The sequence below is a fragment of the Physella acuta genome, unplaced genomic scaffold (assembly GCF_028476545.2).
Source record: "Physella acuta isolate Inbredline_101_S28 unplaced genomic scaffold, ASM2847654v3 ptg000391l, whole genome shotgun sequence".
Lineage (NCBI taxonomy): Eukaryota > Metazoa > Mollusca > Gastropoda > Physidae > Physella > Physella acuta.
Window position 1 is genome coordinate 223,430 of NW_026731910.1, and position 17,707 is coordinate 241,136.

The 17,707-nt window shown below is 45.9% G+C and overlaps 1 protein-coding gene across 1 annotated transcript; it reads right to left on the bottom strand.

Annotated features, from left to right (window-relative positions):
- Window positions 1–14,956: 14,956 nt before the first annotated feature.
- Window positions 14,957–16,304, bottom strand: LOC131942153 (beta-1,3-galactosyltransferase 1). The gene has a single exon (XM_059301886.1). The coding sequence runs from the start codon at window positions 15,912–15,914 to the stop codon at window positions 15,147–15,149; it is 768 nt and encodes a 255-aa protein (XP_059157869.1). The 5' UTR covers window positions 15,915–16,304; the 3' UTR covers window positions 14,957–15,146.
- Between the last annotated feature and the right edge of the window lie 1,403 nt (window positions 16,305–17,707).

Genomic DNA, 17,707 nt, shown 5'->3' on the forward strand with positions numbered 1-17,707 from the left:
GGCAGACACTGTTAAAAGTATATATTTTCTATATAGATTCCATTTCGTTCGGGGGGGGGGGGGGGGGGGGGGAGGGTGGGCGGTAGACTTTCTTCGGGGGAGCTTTTTTATAGTTATTTAAATAGTAGAGTATTAGTATAATATATTTAAAGAAAATCATTTATTCACAAGCATGAAACGACAGGTTGTTTAGCATAGACTTTACTTTAGCCTCACAATATGCTCGTCATAAACCTACTCGCGTAACTTTGCCAAAAATAACAGACATAAAACGGTAAAATATTCTAGACGAGAAGTATATTTTTATACCCGTGATCCGCATTTGTGAATTAGCTGGATATTACGTGAGAAAATTGACGATCATTGACGATCGTGGGATCCATTAACAATTGAACCCAGCAGAGAGTATCGAGTTCCGCTCCCCTTTTTGACACCCCCCCCCCATTTGCGTTTTGTTAATTTCCTTCTCCCATGAATTTATCATTTATTACTTTTTTTTAATTTGTTACAATTACCTCACATACCTGATTGCAATGCCTGACCCCCCGGGGCAATGCGCCCCCTGGGGTGAAGTCTGAACCTAAACAACCTGTTGCTTACGGTATACACAAGTGTAACACGATACCCCGGCACCTGTGCTTTCTAGTGCACTATCATGCGTATCGATACCGCGAAAATAGTAACTGAGCCGAAGTAGATTTTTATGAAGTTTGAATAGGTTAACTTAAGTACTGACGCTAACAATTTAACCGGTACTCGATACTGAAATTTATTCACATAATTACGTGAGTTATCAAAAAAAAAAAAAAAAAAAGGCAAAGAAACTGAAGGGTTGGCTTTTACTAGAAAATAATGTTTTTGTTTATATCGGTAAGCGATCTCATTATTGCGGTAATAATGAAATGTATATTAAAAGTCCATGGTGGGCCTAGCTGGAGTTATGCGAGATATTGTATAAAAAAATACATATTATATTGCTGTTCATATGGACATTCACTCACATACTAACAAAATAGTTATATAATGTTTATACTTTGGGTATTGTTTATTGTTCACAATTGAGATTGTGAATACTCGGCTACCAAAAAATATTAACTCAACATATAAACAAAATTTGTAAACGGTGAATCCCTAACTGATTTATCATCCAAAATTTGTTTCATGACTCTACAACTTACACAAACCATTTTCCACCAGGTTTGAATGAAATAGAACTCGCATTCACTTTTCGTTTTGTTTCATTCAAAGTTCTGACTTCTCTAAAAGAAAAAATCGTGTCCTCGAAGCTTCAATAAAATTTTCAACTAAACCACCCTTAATTAAAATGATATTTTATTACTTATTTCGCTAAACTTTTATTCATCACGATTCATGTTTTTACTCTCAGATGCCAAATGTAAAGACAAAGCCGTTATGTTCGGCAAACACCAGCAGCCAAAAAAATAAAAAATAAATAAACAACCGCAGGAAGTCTAAAACTGCCTTCACCAACCAGCAGAACTACGAGCTAGAAAAAAAACGGTTCTTGTACCAGAAGTAGCTGATACTGGAGGGTCTTTTTTGATACTGGGGGGGGGGGGCGGGGGGTCATGTCTAATGCTACAGGGTCATGTCTGATGCTGGAGGGTTATGTCTGATGCTGGAGGGTTATGTCTGATGCTGGAGGGTCATGTCTGATGTTGGAGGGTCATGTTTGATGTTGGGGGGGGGGGGGGGGCGGTCATGTCTGATGTTGGAGGGTCATATCTGATGCTAGAGTCTGATGCTGGAGGGTTATGTCTGATGCTGGAGGGTCATGTCTGATGGAGGGTTATGTCTGATGTTGGAGGGTCATGTCTGATGGAGGGTTATGTCTGATGCTGGAGGGTCATGTCTGATGCTGGAGGGTCATGTCTGATGCTGGAGGGTCATGTCTGATGATGGAGGGTCATGCCTAATGCTGGAGGGTCATGTCTGATGCTGGAGGGTCATGTCTGATGTTGGAGGGTCATGTCTGATGGAGGGTCATGTCTGATGCTGGAGGGTCATGTCTGATGTTGGAGGGTTATGTCTGATGGAGGGTCATGTCTGATGCTGGAGGGTCATGTCTGATGTTGGAGGGTCATGTCTGATGGAGGGTCATGTCTGATGCTGGAGGGTCATGTCTGATGTTGGAGGGTTATGTCTGATGGAGGGTCATGTCTGATGCTGGAGGGTCATGTCTGATGTTGGAGGGTTATGTCTGATGGAGGGTCATGTCTGATGTTGGAGGGTCATGTCTGATGGAGGGTTATGTCTGATGCTGGAGGGTCATGTCTGATGCTGGAGGGTCATGACTGATGCTGGAGGGTCATGTCTGATGTTGGAGGGTCATGTCTGATGTTGGAGGGTTATGTCTGATGGAGGGTCATGTCTGATGTTGGAGGGTCATGTCTGATGTTGGAGGGTTATGTCTGATGGAGGGTCATGTCTGATGCTGGAGGGTCATGTCTGATGCTGGAGGGTCATGTCTGATGTTGGAGGGTCATGTCTGATGTTGGAGGGTTACGTCTGATGGAGGGTCATGTCTGATGCTGGAGGGTCATGTCTGATGTTGGAGGGTTATGTCTGATGGAGGGTCATGTCTGATGCTGGAGGGTCATGTCTGATGCTGGAGGGTCATGTCTGATGTTGGAGGGTCATGTCTGATGTTGGAGGGTTACGTCTGATGGAGGGTCATGTCTGATGCTGGAGGGTCATGTCTGATGTTGGAGGGTTATGTCTGATGGAGGGTCATGTCTGATGTTGGAGAGTCATGTCTGATGTTGGAGGGTCATGTCTGATGTTGGAAGGTCATGTCTGATGTTGGAGGGTCATGTCTGATGTTGGAGGGTCATGTCTGATGCTGGAGGGTCATGTCTGATGCTGGAGTCTGATGCTGGAGGGTCATGTCTGATGTTGGAGGGTCATGTCTGATGTTGGAGGGTCATGTCTGATGTTGGAGGGTCATGTCTGATGGGGGGGGGGGGGGTCATGTCTGATGTTGGGGGGTCATGTCTGATGTTGGAGGGTCATGTCTGATGTTGGAGGGTCATGTCTGATGTTGGAGGGTCATGTCTGATGTTGGAGGGTCATGACTGATGTTGGAGGGTTATGTCTGATGGAGGGTCATGTCTGATGTTGGAGGGTCATGTCTGATGTTGGAAGGTTATGTCTGATGGAGGGTCATGTCTGATGCTGGAGGGTTATGTCTGATGGAGGGTCATGTCTGATGTTGGAGGGTCATGTCTGATGTTGGAAGGTTATGTCTGATGGAGGGTCATGTCTGATGCTGGAGGGTCATGTCTGATGCTGGAGGGTCATGTCTGATGTTGGAGGGTCATGTCTGATGTTGGAGGGTTATGTCTGATGTTGGAGGCTCATGTCTGATGGTCATGTCTGATGCTGGAGGGTCATGTGTGATGCTGGAGGGTCATGTCTGATGTTAGAGGGTCATGTCTGATGTTGGAGGGTTATGTCTGATGGAGGGTCATGTCTGATGTTGGATTGTCATGTCTGATGGAGGTCATGTCTGATGTTGGAGGGTTATGTCTGATGTTGGAGGGTCATGTCTGATGTTGGAGGGTCATGTCTGATGTTGGGGGGGTCATGTCTGATGCTGGATTCTGATGCTGGAGGGTCATGACTGATGCTGGAGGGTCATGTCTGATGTTGGAGGGTCATGTCTGATGTTGGAGGGTCATGTCTGATGCTGGAGTCTGATGCTGGAGGGTCATGACTGATGCTGGAGGGTCATGTCTGATGTTGGAGGGTCATGTCTGATGTTGGAGGGTCATGTCTGATGTTGGGGGGGGGTCATGTCTGATGCTGGAGTCTGATGCTGGAGGGTCATGACTGATGCTGGAGGGTCATGTCTGATGTTGGAGGGTCATGTCTGATGTTGGAGGGTCATATCTGATGCTGGAGTCTGATGCTGGAGGGTCATGACTGATGCTGGAGGGTCATGTCTGATGTTGGAGGGTCATGTCTGATGCTGGAGGGTCATGTCTGATGTTGGGGGGTCATGTCTGATGTTGGAGGGTCATGTCTGATGCTTGAGGGTCATGTCTGATGCTGGAGGGTCATGTCTGATGTTGGGGGGTCATGTCTGATGTTGGGGGGGGTCATGTCTGATGTTGGGGGGGGGGGTCATGTCTGATGCTGGAGGGTCATGTCTGATGGAGGGTCATGTCTGATGCTGGAGGGTCATGTCTGATGTTGGAGGGTCACGTCTGTTGCTGAGGGTCATGTCTGATGCTGGAGGCTCATGTCTGATGGAGGGTCATGTCTGATGGAGGGTCATGTCGGATGGAGGGTCATGTCTGATTCTGGAGTCTGATGCTGGAGGGTCATGTCTGATGTTGGAGGGTCATGTCTGATGTTGGAGGGTCATGTCTGATGCTGGAGGGTCATGTCTGATGCTGGAGGGTCATGTCTGATGCTGGAGTCTGATGCTGGAGGGTCATGTCTGATGTTGGAGGGTCATGTCTGATGCTGGAGGGCTATGTCTGATGGAGGGTCATGTCTGATGCTGGAGTCTGATGCTGGAGGGTCATGACTGATGCTGGAGGGTCATGTCTGATGGAGGGTCACGTCTGATGTTGGAGGGTCATGTCTGATGGAGGGTCATGTCTGATGCTGGAGGGTCATGTCTGATGTTGGAGGGTCATGTCTGATGTTGGAGGGTCATGTCTGATGGAGGGTCATGTCTGATGCTGGAGGGTCATGTCTGAAGTTGGAGGGTCATGTCTGATGGAGTGTCATGTCTGATGTTGGAGGGTCATGTCTGATGTTGGAGGGTTATGACTGATGCTGGAGTCTGATGTTGGAGGGTCATGACTGATGCTGGAGGGTCATGTCTGATGTTGGAGGGTCATGTCTGATGATGGAGGGTCATGTCTGATGTTGGAGGGTCATGTCTGATGTTGGAGGGTCATGTCTGATGTTGGAGGGTCATGTCTGATGGAGGGTCATGTCTGATGTTGGAGGGTCATGTCTGATGCTGGAGGGTCATGTCTGATGTTGGAGGGTCATGTCTGATGTTGGAGGGTCATGTCTGATGTTGGAGGGTCATGTCTGATGTTGGAGGGTCATGTCTGATGGAGGGTCATGTCTGATGGAGGGTCATGTCTGATGCTGGAGGGTCATGTCTGATGTTGGAGGGTCATGTCTGATGTTGGAGGGTCATGTCTGATGTTGGAGGGTCATGTCTGATGGAGGGTCATGTCTGATGGAGGGTCATGTCTGATGCTGGAGGGTCATGTCTGATGGAGGGTCATGTCTGATGGAGGGTCATGTCTGATGGAGGGTCACGTCTGATGTTGGAGGGTCATGTCTGATGGAGGGTCATGTCTGATGCTGGAGGGTCATGTCTGATGTTGGAGGGTCATGTCTGATGTTGGAGGGTCATGTCTGATGGAGGGTCATGTCTGATGCTGGAGGGTCATGTCTGAAGTTGGAGGGTCATGTCTGATGGAGTGTCATGTCTGATGTTGGAGGGTCATGTCTGATGTTGGAGGGTTATGACTGATGCTGGAGTCTGATGTTGGAGGGTCATGACTGATGCTGGAGGGTCATGTCTGATGTTGGAGGGTCATGTCTGATGATGGAGGGTCATGTCTGATGCTGGAGGGTCATGTCTTATGTTGGAGGGTCATGTCTGATGTTGGAGGGTCATGTCTGATGGAGGGTCATGTCTGATGTTGGAGGGTCATGTCTGATGCTGGAGGGTCATGTCTGATGTTGGAGGGTCATGTCTGATGTTGGAGGGTCATGTCTGATGTTGGAGGGTCATGTCTGATGTTGGAGGGTCATGTCTGATGTTGGAGGGTCATGTCTGATGTTGGAGGGTCATGTCTGATGGAGGGTCATGTCTGATGGAGGGTTATGTCTGATGCTGGAGGGTCATGTCTGATGGAGGGTTATGTCTGATGCTGGAGGGTCATGTCTGATGGAGGGTTATGTCTGATGTTGGAGGGTCATGTCTGATGGAGGGTTATGTCTGATGCTGGAGGGTCATGTCTGATGCTGGAGGGTCATGTCTGATGCTGGAGGGTCATGTCTGATGATGGAGGGTCATGCCTAATGCTGGAGGGTCATGTCTGATGTTGGGGGGTCATGTCTGATGTTGGAGGGTCATGTCTGATGGAGGGTCATGTCTGATGCTGGAGGGTCATGTCTGATGTTGGAGGGTTATGTCTGATGGAGGGTCATGTCTGATGCTGGAGGGTCATGTCTGATGTTGGAGGGTTATGTCTGATGGAGGGTCATGTCTGATGTTGGAGGGTCATGTCTGATGGAGGGTTATGTCTGATGCTGGAGGGTCATGTCTGATGCTGGAGGGTCATGACTGATGCTGGAGGGTCATGTCTGATGTTGGAGGGTCATGTCTGATGTTGGAGGGTTATGTCTGATGGAGGGTCATGTCTGATGCTGGAGGGCCATGTCTGATGCTGGAGGGTCATGTCTGATGTTGGAGGGTCATGTCTGATGTTGGAGGGTTATGTCTGATGGAGGGTCATGTCTGATGCTGGAGGGTCATGTCTGATGTTGGAGGGTTATGTCTGATGGAGGGTCATGTCTGATGTTGGAGGGTCATGTCTGATGTTGGAGGGTCATGTCTGATGTTGGAGGGTTATGTCTGATGGAGGGTCATGTCTGATGCTGGAGGGTCATGTCTGATGCTGGAGGGTCATGTCTGATGTTGGAGGGTCATGTCTGATGTTGGAGGGTTACGTCTGATGGAGGGTCATGTCTGATGCTGGAGGGTCATGTCTGATGTTGGAGGGTTATGTCTGATGGAGGGTCATGTCTGATGCTGGAGGGTCATGTCTGATGCTGGAGGGTCATGTCTGATGTTGGAGGGTCATGTCTGATGTTGGAGGGTTACGTCTGATGGAGGGTCATGTCTGATGCTGGAGGGTCATGTCTGATGTTGGAGGGTTATGTCTGATGGAGGGTCATGTCTGATGTTGGAGAGTCATGTCTGATGTTGGAGGGTCATGTCTGATGTTGGAAGGTCATGTCTGATGTTGGAGGGTCATGTCTGATGTTGGAGGGTCATGTCTGATGTTGGAGGGTCATGTCTGATGCTGGAGGGTCATGTCTGATGCTGGAGTCTGATGCTGGAGGGTCATGTCTGATGTTGGAGGGTCATGTCTGATGTTGGAGGGTCATGTCTGATGCTGGAGGGTCATGTCTGATGTTGGAGGGTCATGTCTGATGGGGGGGGGGGTCATGTCTGATGTTGGGGGGTCATGTCTGATGGAGGGTCATGTCTGATGTTGGAGGGTCATGTCTGATGTTGGAGGGTCATGTCTGATGTTGGAGGGTTATGACTGATGTTGGAGGGTTATGTCTGATGGAGGGTCATGTCTGATGTTGGAGGGTCATGTCTGATGTTGGAAGGTTATGTCTGATGGAGGGTCATGTCTGATGCTGGAGGGTTATGTCTGATGGAGGGTCATGTCTGATGTTGGAGGGTCATGTCTGATGTTGGAAGGTTATGTCTGATGGAGGGTCATGTCTGATGCTGGAGGGTCATGTCTGATGCTGGAGGGTCATGTCTGATGTTGGAGGGTCATGTCTGATGTTGGAGGGTTATGTCTGATGTTGGAGGCTCATGTCTGATGGTCATGTCTGATGCTGGAGGGTCATGTGTGATGCTGGAGGGTCATGTCTGATGTTAGAGGGTCATGTCTGATGTTGGAGGGTTATGTCTGATGGAGGGTCATGTCTGATGTTGGATTGTCATGTCTGATGGAGGTCATGTCTGATGTTGGAGGGTTATGTCTGATGTTGGAGGGTCATGTCTGATGTTGGAGGGTCATGTCTGATGTTGGGGGGGGGGTCATGTCTGATGCTGGATTCTGATGCTGGAGGGTCATGACTGATGCTGGAGGGTCATGTCTGATGTTGGAGGGTCATGTCTGATGTTGGAGGGTCATGTCTGATGCTGGAGTCTGATGCTGGAGGGTCATGACTGATGCTGGAGGGTCATGTCTGATGTTGGAGGGTCATGTCTGATGTTGGAGGGTCATGTCTGATGTTGGGGGGGTCATGTCTGATGCTGGAGTCTGATGCTGGAGGGTCATGACTGATGCTGGAGGGTCATGTCTGATGTTGGAGGGTCATGTCTGATGTTGGAGGGTCATATCTGATGCTGGAGTCTGATGCTGGAGGGTCATGACTGATGCTGGAGGGTCATGTCTGATGTTGGAGGGTCATGTCTGATGCTGGAGGGTCATGTCTGATGTTGGGGGGTCATGTCTGATGTTGGAGGGTCATGTCTGATGCTTGAGGGTCATGTCTGATGCTGGAGGGTCATGTCTGATGTTGGGGGGTCATGTCTGATGTTGGGGGGGGTCATGTCTGATGTTGGGGGGGGGGTCATGTCTGATGCTGGAGGGTCATGTCTGATGGAGGGTCATGTCTGATGCTGGAGGGTCATGTCTGATGTTGGAGGGTCACGTCTGTTGCTGAGGGTCATGTCTGATGCTGGAGGCTCATGTCTGATGGAGGGTCATGTCTGATGGAGGGTCATGTCGGATGGAGGGTCATGTCTGATTCTGGAGTCTGATGCTGGAGGGTCATGTCTGATGTTGGAGGGTCATGTCTGATGTTGGAGGGTCATGTCTGATGCTGGAGGGTCATGTCTGATGCTGGAGGGTCATGTCTGATGCTGGAGTCTGATGCTGGAGGGTCATGTCTGATGTTGGAGGGTCATGTCTGATGCTGGAGGGCTATGTCTGATGGAGGGTCATGTCTGATGCTGGAGTCTGATGCTGGAGGGTCATGACTGATGCTGGAGGGTCATGTCTGATGGAGGGTCACGTCTGATGTTGGAGGGTCATGTCTGATGGAGGGTCATGTCTGATGCTGGAGGGTCATGTCTGATGTTGGAGGGTCATGTCTGATGTTGGAGGGTCATGTCTGATGGAGGGTCATGTCTGATGCTGGAGGGTCATGTCTGAAGTTGGAGGGTCATGTCTGATGGAGTGTCATGTCTGATGTTGGAGGGTCATGTCTGATGTTGGAGGGTTATGACTGATGCTGGAGTCTGATGTTGGAGGGTCATGACTGATGCTGGAGGGTCATGTCTGATGTTGGAGGGTCATGTCTGATGATGGAGGGTCATGTCTGATGTTGGAGGGTTATGACTGATGCTGGAGGGTCATGACTGATGCTGGAGGGTCATGTCTGATGTTGGAGGGTTATGACTGATGCTGGAGTCTGATGTTGGAGGGTCATGACTGATGCTGGAGGGTCATGTCTGATGTTGGAGGGTCATGTCTGATGGAGGGTCATGTCTGATGTTGGAGGGTCATGTCTGATGCTGGAGGGTCATGTCTGATGTTGGAGGGTCATGTCTGATGTTGGAGGGTCATGTCTGATGTTGGAGGGTTATGACTGATGCTGGAGTCTGATGTTGGAGGGTCATGACTGATGCTGGAGGGTCATGTCTGATGTTGGAGGGTCATGTCTGATGGAGGGTCATGTCTGATGTTGGAGGGTCATGTCTGATGTTGGAGGGTTATGACTGATGCTGGAGTCTGATGTTGGAGGGTCATGACTGATGCTGGAGGGTCATGTCTGATGGAGGGTCATGTCTGATGGAGGGTCATGTCTGATGTTGGAGGGTCATGTCTGATGCTGGAGGGTCATGTCTGATGTTGGAGGGTCATGTCTGATGTTGGAGGGTCATGTCTGATGTTGGAGGGTTATGACTGATGCTGGAGTCTGATGTTGGAGGGTCATGACTGATGCTGGAGGGTCATGTCTGATGTTGGAGGGTCATGTCTGATGGAGGGTCATGTCTGATGTTGGAGGGTCATGTCTGATGCTGGAGGGTCATGTCTGATGTTGGAGGGTCATGTCTGATGTTGGAGGGTCATGTCTGATGTTGGAGGGTCATGTCTGATGTTGGAGGGTCATGTCTGATGGAGGGTCATGTCTGATGGAGGGTCATGTCTGATGCTGGAGGGTCATGTCTGATGTTGGAGGGTCATGTCTGATGTTGGAGGGTCATGTCTGATGTTGGAGGGTCATGTCTGATGGAGGGTCATGTCTGATGGAGGGTCATGTCTGATGCTGGAGGGTCATGTCTGATGGAGGGTCATGTCTGATGGAGGGTCATGTCTGATGGAGGGTCACGTCTGATGTTGGAGGGTCATGTCTGATGGAGGGTCATGTCTGATGCTGGAGGGTCATGTCTGATGTTGGAGGGTCATGTCTGATGTTGGAGGGTCATGTCTGATGGAGGGTCATGTCTGATGCTGGAGGGTCATGTCTGAAGTTGGAGGGTCATGTCTGATGGAGTGTCATGTCTGATGTTGGAGGGTCATGTCTGATGTTGGAGGGTTATGACTGATGCTGGAGTCTGATGTTGGAGGGTCATGACTGATGCTGGAGGGTCATGTCTGATGTTGGAGGGTCATGTCTGATGATGGAGGGTCATGTCTGATGCTGGAGGGTCATGTCTTATGTTGGAGGGTCATGTCTGATGTTGGAGGGTCATGTCTGATGGAGGGTCATGTCTGATGTTGGAGGGTCATGTCTGATGCTGGAGGGTCATGTCTGATGTTGGAGGGTCATGTCTGATGTTGGAGGGTCATGTCTGATGTTGGAGGGTCATGTCTGATGTTGGAGGGTCATGTCTGATGTTGGAGGGTCATGTCTGATGTTGGAGGGTCATGTCTGATGGAGGGTCATGTCTGATGGAGGGTCATGTCTGATGCTGGAGGGTCATGTCTGATGTTGGAGGGTCATGTCTGATGTTGGAGGGTCATGTCTGATGGAGGGTCATGTCTGATGCTGGAGGGTCATGTCTGATGGAGGGTCATGTCTGATGGAGGGTCATGTCTGATGGAGGGTCATGTCTGATGTTGGAGGGTCATGTCTGATGCTGGAGGGTCATGTCTGATGTTGGAGGGTCATGTCTGATGTTGGAGGGTCATGTCTGATGTTGGAGGGTCATGTCTGATGTTGGAGGGTCATGTCTGATGGAGGGTCATGTCTGATGGAGGGTCATGTCTGATGCTGGAGGGTCATGTCTGATGGAGGGTCATGTCTGATGGAGGGTCATGTCTGATGCTGGAGGGTCATGTCTGATGTTGGAGGGTCATGTCTGATGTTGGAGGGTCATGTCTGATGTTGGAGGGTCATGTCTGATGTTGGAGGGTCATGTCTGATGTTGGAGGGTCATGTCTGATGTTGGAGGGTCATGTCTGATGTTGGGGGGGGGGGTCATGTCTGATGCTGGAGGGTCATGTCTTATGTTGGAGGGTCATGTCTGATGTTGGAGGGTCATGTCTGATGGAGGGTCATGTCTGTTGGAGGGTCATGTCTGATGCTGGAGGGTCATGTCTGAAATTAAAATTAATTGATCTACCAAAAATTACAATCTACATCAGCTGTCAGTTTATTATTCTACACCATCACTTCACTATATTTCTTCTATTTTCAATATACTACATTAAAGCCACATTCTCTGTACACAAGCAATTGCAAACACACCACACTCACCGTAAAACTACCAAGCCCATTTTTTTTTTACAACAAAATCCTTCAAAAATATTCCCACCTCTATTACCACAGCTAAGCATTCAGCTTTGTTGGTAATAATACATCTGCCACAGCCCGTTTCGCCTTAAGTGGAGTCATTGAAAGCACAACATCTTTCAAGCTAAATCTATTCACTCCCAGTCCACACCAGGTCTTTGATTCTCCACCACGCTCAATCAGAGGCGTAGACTGCTGAGAAGCAGGGTGTGGGTGTAAGATGGAGAAGGTTAGTACGTCTCCTCGCCACATTCTCAAAATGACTACTGTATTACTTGAAGTTAGAAAATTTGGCAACAGCACGGACGTGTAGATGATATTTTCCAAATTATGTCATAAAAATCACAATTTCACGTTCTGAAAAAAAACATTTTGGATAACACAAGTACATACACACAAACACACACACACAGACACACATATGTGTGTGTATATATATATATATATATATATATATATATATATATATATATATATATATATATATATATATATATATTATAAATTTTAACCCTCCACCCTCGTAGCCGAAATTCTGACTATGCCATTTGATATGCAATTTTTACAAGTTTCTACCTGAGTGCATAAAGTGCTGTTTCTGAAGTGTTGACATAACCCTTCTTCTCTGGACGCGGTTCTATTCACTTCATTCGTTCAAGGGAGTCAATTCATCCATGTAGTTTTTACAAAATCAAATTAGTGAAATTGTTTGTTGGCAATTTTTATACATACAATCGCATACGCGTACACACACATTGAATACACACACACACACACACATATACATACATACATACATACATACATACATACATATATATATATATATATATATATATATATATATATATATATATATATATATATATATATATATATATATATATATATAAATTAAAACATCAATTATTTGTTACACACCAATTATCTGTTTCAAAATATGATAATCATCAATTTACAATTCAAAAGGTTAAAAGTATTACTTATGTTTTAAAAATTTTTAATTTGTTAAAAAATATGTGCTACAACTGCATTCAATTTGCATGTCATTCACAATAAGCTCGTAAACAAACAGTAGTACCAAGTGTTACTTGTTTACCCCACCCCGCAAAGCTAATCAATCGCAAAACGCGATCACACACTGCCAGCACTATTAGGATGTCTGTGATTGCCCCCCCCCCCCCCATCCTCCCGCCATTGTCACCCTACTTGATTTATTTGACTTTACCCCTTGTTAAGAGTAGGGCCTCATCCATTATGTTACACTTTGTCCGGTCCCCAGCTGTTAATTTTGGAGTCTCCCTAAAAGTCCACGCTGACTTAAATTCTTCTAGGAGACTCCGCTCTCTTTCCCTAAGCCCCTCCCCCTCCTTCTCCCCCGCCCACCCACAATAATCTGAATCTAACCTTTACTTCAAGCGCTTAAGAACGAATGATCTTATATTTGCAATTCAAATCGAAACACATTTTAATTTTAAAAAGTCATCGAGGTAGAAACAAATAAAACGAATGCCTTTGTTTTATTATGATTAATGGATCAAATAAACATAATTGAAACAAATTGCACGGATTAATATAACACACGATAGGAAATACTTTACCTGTAACAATGCACACAATTTTAATCTCAATCAATAGTTTTGGCATGTTGAATATCAAAGTCTAAAACAAATATTTGTGCCGATAATTTTAACAATACAAGGTTTAAGTTTGTATTAGGACAAAAACATTGCAATCACAAAAATAAATAAATCTGTATCTTGTTATTTTAGTAACACTATGTGTTAAATATTACAAAAGTACATTGTTTCTAAAAGCAAGAAAGCAAATATAAAACGAATTATGTCAAAAACAGTAAACCACAAAAATATATTATTATAGTATGTATTGGTTGTTTTCATAACAATGTATGTTAAATTTCACAACATTCATTTTTTTTAATGTAAGAAAAAAAAATATCAAGAAACAAATTAGGACAAAAACAGAAAAAAATATAGAGGCAACATTTGGATATATTAATAACAATGTATGTTAAATATCACACAAAATTTTTGTTTTAAAAAACATGAAAGTATATAAACAAAAGAATTAGAAAAAAAACACCTAGATCTAGTCTGTATTTAGTTAATATAAGTTAAATATTACATAAACGAGAAAAATGGCCCGTTGAGGAAGGATACACCGGGCGCTAGGTTGATAGTGCTGTCTCTTTTCTCTAAACTAAAACCAACCCACCCCCCACACCACACACCACCCCCCCACCCCCACCCCCCCACCCCACACACCACCCCCCACCCCCACCCCCCACACACACCACCCCCTCCACACACCGCCCCCCCCCCCACCCCTCCACCCCCCCCCCCTCTCCACCCCCACCCCCCCAAAAAAAAACATGTCTACCGTCCAATTCAACGAAATATAATTATATACTTTTTCCAGTGTCCGCCCCCTCCCAGAAAATTCTACCCCCGCCCCCGAAAATTTCAATTACCCCCCACCCCTCTCCGGGGAGGAAAAACTCTGAAAGAAACACTGAAACCAACCCACCCCCCCACCCCCCACCCCCCCACACACACACCACCACCCCCCCACCCCCTCCACACCCCCCCACCCCCAAAAAAAAACATGTCTACCGTCCCATTCAACGAAATATAATTATATACATATTCCAGTGTCCGCCCCCTCCCAGAAAATTCTACCCCCGCCCCCGAAAATTTCAAGTACCCCCACCCCTCTCCGGGGAGGAAAAAGTCTGAAAGAAACACTGAAACCAACCCCCCCCCCACACACACACCACCCCCCCGCCCCTCCACCCACCCCACACACACACCCCCCCCCCCCCCCACCCCTCCACCCCCCCCCCCCCCCCCCCCCCCCCCCAAAAAAAAACAACATGTCTACCGTCCCATTGCAAGAAAACCACTTTTAAGATTAGACACATTAATTAGGCGGTAATTTTATTATAGAGTATCGATGAGGAAATTTCTTTTGAGTTGGGGAGGGGGGGGGGCTCAGACGTTCTTACGCGGGGGTGGGGCTTCGCCCCTACCCGAAGAATTGTATGAAAGAAACTCTTCACGCAAACCACTTAGATTAGACCAAATTGCCTTTGTATTGAATATCGATAATCAATGACGTCATATCAATGTGTGCACTATCCGGCTTGAGATTATTTTCTACTCTGTGCGCTAAATGTGTCGACGTCATACTTCGTTTTTCGAATTACTATGCATGTTTTTATTTTCCTTGTGTTTTCTCTAGAGCGTTCTTGTCAGACAGATAGATAGATAGATAGATAGATAGATAGATAGATAGACAGACAGCGAAACTATTATTATAGATAGTGTTTTAAAAGCATGAAAACATTTCAACAAATAAATAAAAATAAAATACAGCAGCATATTTTTTTCAACAACATTGTATGTTAAATATTACAAAAATAAAAATAAATTGTGTTTTAAAGGCATGAAAACATCAACAAATACATTTTAAAAAATCGCAACCACTATTTTGGTTATTTCAACAACATTGTATGTTAAATATTACACAAATAAAATCAAAATAAATTGAGTTTTAAAAGCATGAAAACATCAACAAACGAGGCTGGAGTTTGTCAGTTCACGATGTATAGTTTCTAACTCACTAGTACTGTACTCATGCCCTGAGATCATTGAGCGAAAAGCACAACCGGACGTACTCAGTTTATAAAGAGAGAACAAAGGGCTGTGTATGATTGTAACGTTGGCCAGTACGGCACAAAATCCGGTCAGATAGACATCCTCTAGCCAAAAAAACGGCACCCTCATCGACGCCTCGTAAAGAAGTTTTGCGGCGGGGGTGGTTAGGGCGTACGCCGTTCCGGAAACGAAATTGGGATACACGCTTCCGTTGAAGCGGGAGTAGGGGACGTACCATTTGGAGAGTGGGTCCCGAAAGGGTTGAGAGTTGGGTAACGCTTGTCCCATGATGAAAGTATTGAACTTGACGTTGGGGTCGGTGTGTGCTTTTAAAGTCTGGACGAGGAGTGGGATGTTTATGTACATATCCGTATCGGCTTTGAGGATGTATTTCGCGTGGGGGCAGGAGGTCGTGACCCATTTGATTATAGACAAGGATTTGTAACTGAGGTTCCCGTAGCTGTCGATGTAGCTCTCCTGAACAATGTCCCTATACAATATGGCCTCCTTCTCGATGAGTCGCTGAGTCTTTTCATTCACCGACGTCCGGTTCTCCGACGTTCTGTTGTCTGTGCTCCCTCCCCTCGCCCGGCCGATAAAAAACAACAATGTAACATTGTTCCTGCTCAGCCAGGCGTTATCCCCCCATGTTTTTCTTATCACTGTCCTCTTTTCAAACATATCATGGCCGCTAGACACGCCTATCACTAGATCGATACTTCGATGCAAGCAATTTACATTAGGCTTAATCAAAAGATCGAACTTATGTGCATTGATGATTTGATTTCCAATAAACGGCCTTGATGCTACCAGCGGTTGAAAGAATAACTCGCTTATTTTTTCCACAGGCGGTTCTGTAATTTCTTCAATATGAGTTACGTTAGAGCTGTCTTGTTTCTGTGTGGGAAACTGACGTAGGACACTGTCATGGTGTGTTATGGGTTGTTTTTTGCTGCGGACTCCCAGGAAGGAGGCCTTGTAGGTGTGTAGATAGAATAGAAGGATTGTCAGACAACATGACAGGAGGAAACATCGCTTTAGCCATTTGGTTACTGAGCCGGATGACGGGGGCATTCTGCTGGGGAAAATAAAATTTACATAAATAAAATGTCGCTTTAATCACTCATGCGTTTCAGTTTTTTATCTTTAAATTTTCATAACTTTTATTTCTGAGGGTTTCGCCTAAGGGCTTGGAGTATGATTTTTTGTTAGGTAACATTAAGATTATGGTTAAGGTTAGAACCAAGATTTTGTTCAGTTTCTTCCAGGCATTTCTTCGGGATGGGGGGGGGGGGAAGGGGTAAATCTTGGTGGACCCCCCCCCTCCCCAAGATTTACCCCTCCCCCCAGAACGAAATAAAATTAAATAGAGAATATATACTTTTAACAGTGTCCGCTCCCCCCCCCCCCCGAAAATTTTAGTCCGCCCCCCCCCCCCCGATAATTTCAAGTGCCCCCCCCCCCCTCCCACCCGGAGAAAAAAGTCTGGAAAAAACACTGATTTTGTTTGGGTTAGTTTTAGGGCATGGGTTAGAGTAATAATACAGGTAAGAGTAAAACAATACACTTCGGTTACTTGTATTCCCATCTATAAAAATGGTCATACATATTTTATCCCACTCGTTTTACGATCAATAAATCAATACACATTATACCACCCTTTTAAAAATTCAACCCTTTCTATAGAATCATTTACAAATCTATTTCGTTTCTATACTCCTTTTTGAAATGCATATAACTTTATATCCACAATCATTTGACGTGTGTTAAAGAATTTTTTAGCAAGTCCACCGAAAAGGGGTGGTTTCATACTACACAATACACAATGCAACTATTTAACTTTAAAAATATTTAACCATGTTTAAAAATCAATGGTCCCTGTACATCTAGCCTGGGCCTAGACAAAAATACATTTAAGGAAAACCCATGACTATAGTAAACACGTAAAAGGAATGCAAACTACGATAGGATAAAAAAAAAAGATCCAGGAAATAGGTTTTAAAATTCTAATTTATACGTAGGTTCACTTGATAAATGGAACGTGGTTTAAAATATAGATGACCTACCGATGCAAGTTTCTTTTTAAATTTTACGAATGCCATACTTTGTCTCGTTAAAGCGCTTTGTATTACACCGTCTCCAGTTTTCTTTTGTTATTGATTGGTGTCTGAAGCTCTGACGGAAATTGTTCAAACGTACGGAAATGTCAGAGCACGGACAAGGACTAGTGAGCAGAATGTATTGTTCGCTAATTTTTTTTTTTTATCTTAAATGTCTTGTTATGCATGCCTTGTGTTGCAGGAAAATATGGATCTTGGTAACCTTAGTTTCAACCCGCGGCTAGAGATCGTGAATTTATGTTCGTAGTTTATTTAGGCATCTTTACGTGAGGATGGGGGGGGGGGGGGGGGGGGGGGGGCAGAGGCGTAGCGATGGGGGGGGACATATGTCCCCGGGCGCCGACCTTAGGGGCG